Raw genomic sequence first — 11197 nt, 5'->3', positions numbered from 1 at the left:
CTGAGGGACCGGCGGGACTAAGGGACCGAGGAGTCGCTGAGGGACCGGCAGGGTTGAGGGATGGGCAGAGCTGAGGGGACCGGGGAGCTGCTGAGGGACTGGCGGGGCTGAAGGACCGAGGACCCGCTGAGGGACCGGCGGGGCTGGGGGGACCGGCGGCCTCTGGCAGCGCTGCGGGTGCAGCTGTGCTGAGGCGGTGGCGAGGCCGGGCCGGCCCCGGCGGGCAGCGCAGGCTGAAGCCGGTCCCGTGCTAGGCGGCACGCGGGCCGGTGCCGCTCCCCCAGTGCCGGGCCCATGGGTCCGGCCCTCGCGCGGCGGCCGGTGCAGCGCGAGCGGCCGGTGCGTCCGTTGCCGGGGAGCGCCATGGAGGGACAGCGGCTGCCCGGCGCCGTCAACCCCAACCACTTCCCGGGCAAGCTGTGGCTGCTGGTGAACAGCCCGCGCTGCGGCTCCGTGCGCTGGGATGCCCGCGGCGAGGGGCTGCTCATCGACCAGCGGCTCTTCGAGCGGGAGCTGCTGGGCGCGGGGCCGGCCGGCGACGGGGCGGCGGTGTCCGCCGCCTTCTTCAAGACCAGGAACTTCCCCAGCTTCATCCGGCAGCTCAACCTGTACGGCTTCCGCAAGCTGGGGCCGGGGCCGGCGGGCGGCGCGGCCGGGCGCGGCTCTCTGCAGGGCCTGGCGGGGGGCGACGGCGGCAGCTCCGCCGGGCCCCTGCTCCACTTCCAGAGCCCCCATTTCCGCCGCGACCGCCCCGAGCTCCTCGTCCGCCTGAAGCGCCTGACGAGCGCCAACAAGGCGAAGCTGGCGGCCGGCCTGGAGGTGCCCAGCCGCCCGCCCCAGCGCTCCCGGCGGTTGCTCGGCACGGCGCTGCACAGGGACCCGCTGCTGCCGCCCTCGATGCTCGGCGAGGCTGCCAGGCCCGGTGAGCTGGGGTGCACCGCAGGGCGACGGGGCGAGAAACGCTGGGTGCTGTGCGGTTTGTGCATCGGCACCCCTGCAGGAAAACGGTTGTTCTTCATGCAGGTAGATGTGCTGCCAGGAAGTGCAAGGAACGGGGTTCCCGTGTGTTTCAGTCTGCCCATCAGCTATAAGACAGCCTCTGTTGGGTGCTGCAGTAAGAACACCCTCGCCTGGCCTCTGCAGAGCTGGCACAGCTCTGCTAGATGAATGTTACTCCTCCCAGTAGGGATGTTTCATAAGTTGTCATTAAATCTGCGTGAAACGATGGGTAATGGTATAAAAGCAAGAACCATTTCATGAAATAATAACTGAAAGAGAGAGGAAACCAGAAGAAGAATAAAGGGAATATCTTGGAAATAAAAACTGGCAAAGTCTGAGCTTTTTTAGACTCAACTGAACTAGTTGAGCTGCGGGGAAAAAAGCTGGCTTTGACTTTGTTTTCCCTCACAAACTAAATGACTTGTGATCAAGTGCTCTCAGAGTCACTTTTAGGATTTGGACGTTGCCCTTCCCTTGGCTGCCCATGAGCTGTCAGCACTGGAGTTTGGTAAAGCCGTGCTTCATGATTTCCCTTTCATTTTAACGCATGGTCTGATGTTACATGCAGCACTTTCTACATCACTTGTGCTAGTTTAGTCAGCTACTCCTCATTTTGATTTATAGCACGTTTCTAAATAGTGATTGCTTCCTACTGCAGATTTCAGGAGATTGAATCCTCCACAGGTGACTGTGTGTTGGCACAGCACTGATGTTACTGTATGTTCAGGTGTTACTGCTGCAGCAGTTACTGTATGTTCAGGTGTAAGAATAGAGTCTGTTTCTGTATTAAGAGTATTGGAGGAAAGGTGGTCTTCCCAAAGAACGTTGTGGAGCCTTGGCTCCTCATTCTGCCTTTCAGTGCTAGTGAAAACTCCTTTCCTTAACCCTTGTTTCCCTTTGTTTTGCAGGACTGGTGACTGTAGGACAGGTTCATCAACCTGCTCGTCCAGACAGCTTCTTTCCTTACTCCAACAGAGCGGCCTCATGCCAGAACCCCACTGCTTTCCCAACAAAGACTTTCCAGCAGACTCCAGTCCCTTCCAGAACATGGCAGGGTTCTTTTGGGTTGCTGCCAGGGCACGGGGCTTCCCTAGCTTTCCCAGGCCAAGGGGCTCCCTTTCCCATCCTCCACAAGTGTTCCACAGAGGTCACATACACTCTCCAGACCGTGTTCTCCCTTCTGCCGCTTCAGCGAGGGGCTCCAACTGGTGCCGCTTCCCTTCCACAACACGGCAGCTGCGTGTCTCCAGGGCAGTGCTCGCGAGCCCCCGATCCAACACGTATGGCAAAAGTTCTGCACTTGCTGCTCAAGAAGTTATTGAAACGTGATACATGAAATGTTTTTTTCAGTGCTCTGTCACTACGTGTGTATCTCACGTGTGCTTCCAGTGAGATGTGTGTTCCCTGTCCGTTATTTGCTAACATCCAGTGGCAGAATGTGCTTTAGCTGCTAATTTCTTCTGGCTCTGATGAGATTAACTGTATCAGAGACAGAAGAGCTTAGAAATGTCTTCTCTGCAAGGAACAGGGAAGGACAAAAGTGTGTGAGTGAAGCAGGTATGTTTGTGGAATCACCAGTCTGGGCTTCTACACGGTTATTTTTGTTCTCCTCCCCTTGATGTACAGACATTACAATGCATTTGATTCACGAGTTGCTTTCGCTATAAGCTCTACTTACTGTAAGAGTTGTGCAATTTCTACTTTACTTGTAGCTTTTTATAGCCTATGATCTGGACTTTGTGTTTTACACTTACCTCCTATTTCACAAGCACTTCTTCCCGTTGGGTTCTTCCTTTTCTTCTCTTAGAAGCTAGGTTCTTTGTACTACGTGTTTGTTTCCTTAGGATCACTCCAGCAGGTTACAGGCAATCTCTCCTTTGCTCCCTTGCACTGTTTTTACAGTAGCCCTTCAGAAGGTTTCTTTGGTGGTTTTCCTGGATTTGTAAAAATACTTTGGAGTTCCCAGTGAGTGAAGCCCAGGTATCATTTGGGTTTTTGGCAATATCCAGAACTGTAGTATGTTTGCAGGTCATCGAATGTTCTTCTGAAAGATGTCCAGTTTTCATCCTAAAGTGGCTCAGAATGAGCTTTTGAAATAACACGAGTCAGACACGTGTCTCGTGCTGCTGTGGAAGGATGTCCACTAGCTCGCTCTGTATTGTTTAGCTCCCGTGTTTGTTGCTCCAAACTGGACAAAATTTCATCAACTTCATAGTAAAAAGGGCAATAGGTATAGATACTAAAATCCATATTGGTTATCGTAGCAACTGTCTGGTGAGGAATCCCATGTAGGTGTCAGGCACTGCAAAGAAATCAGTCTGCTCACTTGGCCATCTCAAGTTATACTTGTAACATTTAATTCCTGTGAACATCGGCCTAGATTTGATTTCATCAAGGATTTCTCTCTCTCCCAGAAGGACTGCAGATTTTAAAGATTATCTGTCCTGCAAATAATGCCTTTACTTGTAAGTTATCTCTGCATGTCACCAAAAACTAATACCTGCAGAATACTGCTTCATCTATAGAGCTGCTTTTGGGAATAAGATGACAGTTTTGTTTCCGTGTGTGTGTGAACATCCAGGCCCTTCCTGTGTGAATCCACTTTCTGGGCTATGTTGTGATGAGACAGTCAAGCAGCCAAATCAAAAAGGTGATATTAAGATACAGAAGACTGATTATGAAGTTTCTCTCTGTGTGTAGGCCAATTTTACAATACGTATTTTTAATCTATGTACACATACTTTAGAATAAATATGTTTTAAGGTGAAGAAATCAGTCTTACCATCAGTGGGGAGGTCATAATACATTTCTGGCATTTAGCTCACTGAGTGATTACTGCAGTGTTTAATCCAAGTAAGCAATAGAAGTGTGCACACTGGACACCAGTTCCGGCAGTCTGAACCCTGTGTTTGAATTCTCCAGCCACGCTGCAGTGTTGTTCACCCCCTGCCCAGGGAGAGCCTCTGACTGCCAGCGTCAGCGCTGCGGCTCCGGCGTACACCGACTGCGGCTTTGTGCAGGTGAGTGCGGCGCACGGAGAGCAGGGGGAAGCGGAGGAGACCCCGCACATGGACTGCAGGGTTCTGGGCTTGTGGCAGGAAGGAGAGAAGTTTGGAAATGGATCTGCTTGAGAAAGGGAAAGTAACGTGGTTTCCCAATACCCATTTCAAAGCAGCACTGAACATGACAGGGGCAGTGCTGTCATGCAGGTAAGGTGTCAGGGCAGCAGCATTGCGGGTGTCCTCATCACCGGAGAGTTTTTTCCTGTAAAAGTGTTATGTTTGACTACACCAGAGTTCGCTTTAGTTCACGAGTGTCTGTTTATCTTTGAAGAATGTCCTTGCCTGCACAAAAGGGGATTCTTTAATGTTATGGAAATACTGGGAAGCAACTCCACTTTTCTGTCCCAGACAGCTTGCGGCAGTCCTGAGTTTCATTGGATGAATGAGAAAAATTAAGGTGACTTTTGGAATTGGCCCCACCTCAGGCATGTCCTGTTAAAGAGAACTCCAGTACTTCCTGTCGATGCTTTCTAGAATTCTGGTGGAAATTGCACCTTATTGGGTGGCCTGGCTTATCAAATAGCAAAAGAACCTCAGAATAAAAAAAATGCCCAGGCTTCCTTTTACATTCCAGCAGCATGCAGATACTTTTTATTATTTTCCTCACAGAGGACAAGCAAAGCAAGTTCTGCTTGTGTGTGTTGAAAAAGGGTTGACCTATGTAAGCCTGATCATCTAGTTTCTTGTCTTGCAAATATCAACCTTTTGTGTTTTATGCATGTTTTTCTTTTTCAATATGAGCTTACCCAAGCTGGGCAGGTTATGGCCAGGATAACATGTTGCTGTAAGGCTAGAAATAGCCAACAGCCAGTTGTGCAATTGATAGGTTAGTGTTTATTTTTCATGCAGTGCGTCTTTGTCCTTTCACTTCCATTGTGAGCTGCTTCTCCCTCCAGCACATGAGGATCAGTGTGAGTGATGGGAAGTCACAATCACATAAGTTCCCATCTCAGAAGGCTGAGATCAGTGCCTGGGATAGCAAATGGTCCCAGAGGATTCATCAGGGGGGTGGTGTGGCTAGATTGAAAGGTAATAGAAATACGCTGTCCAAAGGGTCTAGTAAAAATCAGTTGCTTGGGGAAGCAAGTCATGGAGTCAGAAGAGGTGGACTGGTTACTTAAGCAGTAAGTGGCCTGGTAACTTACTGGTTAATCACTTCCTGGTTAGTGGTTGCTTGGATTATGCAGCTGCAGCCAGGGATCTGCCAGTGAAAAGGTGCTGGTGCATCTGGGCAGAGATTGGTGGAAGGTCCCCTGCATGTGAGCAGCCCAAAGGCAAGCAGGGGTGTAAAAAACCAGTGCTGCCAGGTCAGTCCCTGGCTGCCTCTGAGCAGGACAACACGAGTATTGTACGCTTCCCCAAGCTTCTGCTGAGGGATGCAGCATTGATCATCCTGCCCTGCTTGTGTATTGATCATCAGTAACCACCTGCACAGTCCTCAGAAGCAGTAAAATCCATCAGCCCTGAACTGAAAATCACTGTGATTTTTTTTGATAGAAGAGTTCCCTGATTTTGTTTCTCCCAGAGTCCTGCAGTGCAGCCACCTTCTGCAGCTGAATGCCTGCCCTCTGATGGTGCACATCATGCATCTGATGAAGAGAAGAAGATGGAGGAATTAAGTTTTGAAGACGTGTTTCAGTTTTTGAATGAGATGTGTGCATCATCCAGCACTGATATAGTGACACTGGAACCTGTGGAGAGCGAGATGTCAACCCCTCAGTCTAACAGAAGTCACCCACTGCTGGTTGATAGTGGGAACAGTGACACACCTTCTGCTGTTGAGGAGAGTCAGCTGGCACCTCTGACTCCTGCAGCTGCAGACACATCATTTCTGATGGAAGCAGCTCAAGCATTAACTTCTGCAGAAGTCTGTGATGGAGAACTTTTTGTAAGCTACACCAATGTGTCCATAGAAAGTGCTGCTGCTGCTGCTGAAATGGTGCAAGACTCTGTGACCACACAAGAAGCCCCTGAAGGACAGAGAGAACAACTGGATCACTGCCCAGCTCAACTCCCTGAAATGTTTGTTCTGGAAGGACTGTTTAGTGCAGAGCAGGTAAGTGCTAAAGGGAGGTAAATGTCCCCAGGAATGGAGAGGTTTAGCTCCTCACTCGTGAAATGTGGGTTCTGGCTGGCGAAGGTAGTGAACTAGAGTCCTCCTTCCTCCTCTTAGTTTTTATGCCTAGGAGTTCTGTTTCGGGTGTTAGACAAAGGCATTGCTAGCCAAAGGGTTTTCACAAGGCCTTGATAGCAATCCTCTTGCCATACACACAGACAGCACATTTCCAAGAAGAAACAGCACAGTGCAGTGGGTATCCTGCAGGAGCAGGAGGCATGCTGGGGGGTGCTGGCTCTCCCCAGAATGTTCAGTTTCTGGCACAGGCACAGGCCTTTTGGGCTGTTACGACACAACTTTGTCAAAGAATGTGATTGTATTTCTGTTAATGCGCACAGGCATTGCCTTTCGTATATTTAACACTGAGTAATGACAGACTCAAGGTGGAGACTGTGATTTTTGGAATCACTGATACCTCATTAGCAAGAGATTCCCACCCAGAAATGCGTGGCTGCGTGCGCAGTTTTGCATGGCACAGCTGTCAAGTTGTTTGAGCTAGATCTACCATTACTAATACACGTGTTGGTAATAAGGAGTGCTCCTGGATTTCTTCTAGCTTATTTCTTGTAGCTGGTTTGATAACTGAGGGCAAAGTTCAGGCAGTGAGGACATGTCCCCTAACTTTGTGGATTCTGATTTTCAGATTCCTTGTTTTGCTTAGTATGACATTTTGTCAGAGCTTGAGTTTCAATTTGGCAACCTTAATTCTGGGTTCAAAACATTCATCGTGTGCTAAGCACTTCTCAGGTGCCCTTTAGGAGTGGAGAAGAACAGTTCTTGTTTTGTCCCTAGAGTGATAACAAGAAAATATTGAGTGATCTTTGGGTTTATTTCATTTGTTTGTGTGTTTGTTTGGTGTTTCTTTAAAGGAGAATACTAGTGTTCAATGTGAATCAGTGACAGAAGAGAGACAATTGACTTCAGGAAGCGAGGCAGTGACCAAACCTGTAGAAGAGCCAGGGTCACCTCTAAAACCTCAGTGCAGGAAAAGAAGACACAGCTCCCACGAGGGTAAGTCCCTGGTAAGAGATTCTACATTTTTTAGAGATGGCCAAGACAGCTGTTCTGAAACCCTTCCAGAAAGGGGAGATCAGAAGAGTTGAGTTATTGGCTGCAGTGTAAGTACCTCATTGGGCCTTCAGTTAAAGTATTGCACTCGTACAAGCTCTTAGTGTACTTACCGACACGCTTCTATAGATATGCTGGTGTTAAGGACTCCTAGGTGGAAAAGGGAATAAATTACATCAGTCAATAAGAGCTGAAGTTGTGGGAGTTATGTCAGACCCCTGCATGTCACAATACACAACACTGAGATGAAGGCCATAGATACGTTTGCTGGAGGGTGACAGTGCCACAAAGGAAACACTGACTAGTGAGGTGACTGTTGAAGTAACAGGGGAAAAACCCACCACGCTGATGAAGTTAGTGCACGAGTCCAACCTTTTTGGCTCAGATCAGTAAATAAATTTCATACCAGTCTGCTGATACGTGTGCTGAAACACATGAGAAAAAGAAGCAGCAGAACATCTGAGGCCAAGCAAGTCACAAATCTAAAGGGAACACCCGAATGGCCGCAGGTTAGAGAGATGTGAGAGGACACAAAGAGTCCTTTGGGTCCATCATAGAGGAGAGGTTGGTGCAGCCTGCAAGTCTCATACGAAGCTGTTTCCCTCTCAGCTGTTCATCAAAGAGCTGATTGTAGTGTTTGAAGAGCTGTTTCTCACTTCAAAGGGTAGTTTCTAGATTCCAGATCATGATGCTGATTAATAATGCAGCTCTAAACACCCATCCGTTTCAAACATTTCAGTAAGGAAAAAAGTCATTTGGTCAGGAAGCTGAGAAAAAAGGCTGGATGCCATCTTGAAAGAAGACAGGTTTTTGTTTAAAATGCAGAACTGAGAGTTCTTGATCAGTTACTTCCTGGTAGCACAGATAATTTCTGTAGATACCACCAGGGTTTTCATAGAATCATAGAATGGTTAGGGTTGGAAAGGACCTTAAGATCATCTAGTTCCAACCCCCTGCCATGGGCAGGGACACCACACACTAGACCATGTCACCCAAGACTCAGTCCAGCCTGGCCTTGAACACTGCCAGGGATGGAGCATTTACCACTTCTTTGGGCAACCCATTCCAGTGCCTCACCACCCTCACAGTAAAGAACTTCTTCCTTGTATCTGACCTAAACTTCCCCTGTTTAAGTTTGAACCCTTTACCCCTTGTCCTATCACTACAGTCCCTCATGAAGAGTCCCTCTCCAGAATCCCTGTAGGCCCCCTTCAGATATTGGAAGGCTGCTATGAGGTCTACACGCAGCTTCTTTTCTCCAGGCTGAACAGCCCCAGCTTTCTCAGCCTGCCTTCATACAGGAGGTGCTCCAGCCCCTGATCATCCTTGTGGCCTCCTCTGGACTTGCTCCAACAGCTCCACGTCCTTCTTGTGTTGAGGACACCAGAACTGCACACAGTGCTCCAAGTGGGGTCTCAGGAGAGCCGAGTAGAGGGGCAGGATCACCTCCTTCAACCTGCTGGTGTCACGCTTCTTTTGATGCAGCCAAGGATATGGTTAGCAAAATGAGAGGGGTAGAGAAGGGTTTTATAGCAATTGATGTTTGGCAGCTGGTGTCCATGGTGGCAAATGCAGATATAAATAATAGAACTTGAAGAACAGGAGCACTTTTCATTTGTTTGGTTGCTAGTTTTCCATTTACAGCTTCGAAACATTAGGAGAATTCCTGCTCTAAACAGTCAGCCTCAAATTCTTAAGTCACAGGCTGCCTTTGGGCCAGATTTTCTTGTACCTGATGGCAGCACAGTTGCTGTGCGTGCTGCCAAGTGAGCCGTAGGCAAGGCCTGATACTTACTCGGTGTTCTTTGCTTCCTAGATCCCCAGGAGCTGGGAGGTGGAGCCTGCAAGCGGGGCTGCTTCACGGAGGAAGACACCAGAGCGAGGAGTGTGTGAACATGTGGAGCAGCTGCCGGCTGGTTCCCTCCCGAGAGTCCGGCAGCAGCGCTCAGCACACAACTGGCGCCTGGGTTCAGGGTCACACCTCTTCTGTCACATTTCCTAACTTTGAAGTTATTTATAGCATTATTTATAAATGTATATGTTATTTATAGCTTTATTTATAACTTTATGTTATTTATAACTTTATAGTTATTTATATTTATAGTAAATAAAGATAATAAAGAATAAATTAAAAAATTTAGAAAGTTTTTTAGAAATTTTTTATTTTTGTAAGAAATAAAAAATAAAGATAATAAATCCTAAGGTTTAAATAGCTGTGTTTGTGTCTTGATGTTAAGAAAAGTGCTGACATCTTTGTACTAGAAACTTTTAATCTGGTCTGTGTTCTCAGCATTGCCATCACCTCTGTACTTTGGAATCCATGTTGTGGGAACTATTAATAATTATACTTCTTGCTTTTTCTCCTCGGAGGACTAACCTATGGGGGAGACATCCCCGCACATCTTCCACCTCCCCACCAGGCTATTTACAGTAGCACTTAAGAATTTCAAAGATTTTAAATATCCTTTGAATACCCATGAAACCAGCCTGCTCCTTTTGCTGGGAACCAGCATGTTGCTGCATATGGTTCAGGTCTTGCTTAAGGTTAAACAACTGTGTGAGCATACCACCAAGAGATCTTCCCGGAGGCTGGACAGGTATGAGTGGCAGGGTGTGTGGGATAGTATGGGCAAGTACGTAGGCCAGTGGGCCCCTGCAATGCTCTGGAACTTCACCCCTGAACAAGTGCAAAATCCAGAAAAACTACTCCATTAGTTGGAAAAAGCATCGTCCTGGCAATACCAGAGAGGCAAAATCACCACAACATGCTGGGGCCTGGCCCATGCCCACTGAACCCTGCTCAGCACTATCCGGTACCTTCAAGGAGAAAAGAAAGTCTCTGGATCTGATTGCAAAGCAACAGGATCAGGAAGTGAGTCCCGATTTTACAGTTACACGAGAGTCCCCAGTGCAATGGGGAAAAGCCTTAGATCAACTAAAGCCACTTGAAAAGGAACATGCTTGGTTTACTGATGGGTCAGCTAAATATATGGGAGGAAAGAGATTTTGGAAAGCAGTAGCATACCATCCTCATTCAGAAAAATTTCTAGAAACAACGGGAGAAGGGAAATGAGCCAATATGCTGAATTATATGCAACTTACATGGTTTTAAAACAAGAAGATCCAGGAGAATGCCATTTATATACTGATTCTTGGTCGGTAGCTAATGGACTAGCTACTTGGCTACCAACCTGGCTAGCCAAAGACTGGAAAACATATTCTAGGGAGGTCTGGGAAAAAGAACTATGGATAGATAAATAGTACAAAGGACGAAGGTAACTGTATTTCATGTGGATGCTCATAGTAATACAGACACATTAGAACAACTTTGTAACTCTGTTGCAGACAACTGGGCATATTCCTCCAGGGCATTTTGGTCTAGTAACTGCTGGATCCAACCTAACCCTGAAAGGTGTCCATTGCATGGGAGGAGTGATTGATGCAGATTATCAAGGGATTAAGGTAATCCTGTTAAACAATGGTGAACAAGATTTGATTATTCAACCCCGTGACCGAGTAGCGCAATTATTGATCCTACCAGTTTTTCAAGCAGAAGTAATGAAGGGGGATCCACCCCAGTCACCACAGTTCATGGAGATAAGGGGTTTGGATTGACAAGTATCAACTATGGAGCTAAAATATGGGTTCAAAGGCCAAATGGCCCCCCCAAACCGGCTGAAGTAATAGCCATGGGGAAAGATAACACCATTCTAATTATGAAACCTGGGCAAGAAAAATGGGAATATGTCCCTGCAACAAAATGTTATTTGCAAGAGTGACAAGATGGTATAGGACTTTATCTAACAGATCCTGCACGGCTGAACCTACCTGTTTAGCGTAAGGGCCCCTTCGAGAGAGGATATTATCCACGTCACCTGATCTAAGAAAGCACCTTTCGTGGAAAACAGCAAAAATCGGAACAATGCGGCTATTGTTAATATTGCTCATTATA

At 47.6% G+C, this 11197-nt stretch overlaps 1 protein-coding gene across 1 annotated transcript; it reads left to right on the top strand.

Annotated features, from left to right (window-relative positions):
- The first annotated feature begins 246 nt into the window (after positions 1–246).
- LOC115603003 (heat shock factor protein 5-like) lies at positions 247–9455 on the top strand. The gene is made up of 6 exons (XM_030474511.1): positions 247–922; positions 1908–2279; positions 3922–4019; positions 5587–6117; positions 7047–7188; positions 9062–9455. The coding sequence occupies exons 1-6, from the start codon at positions 295–297 to the stop codon at positions 9136–9138; spliced, it is 1848 nt and encodes a 615-aa protein (XP_030330371.1). The 5' UTR covers positions 247–294; the 3' UTR covers positions 9139–9455.
- The last annotated feature ends 1742 nt before the right edge of the window (positions 9456–11197 follow it).

The sequence above is a fragment of the Strigops habroptila genome, unplaced genomic scaffold (genome assembly GCF_004027225.2).
Source record: "Strigops habroptila isolate Jane unplaced genomic scaffold, bStrHab1.2.pri NW_022045599.1_ctg1, whole genome shotgun sequence".
Taxonomy (NCBI): domain Eukaryota; kingdom Metazoa; phylum Chordata; class Aves; order Psittaciformes; family Psittacidae; genus Strigops; species Strigops habroptila.
Note: the sequence above shows the minus strand (reverse complement) of the source record. Positions and strands in the feature narration are given on the sequence as shown.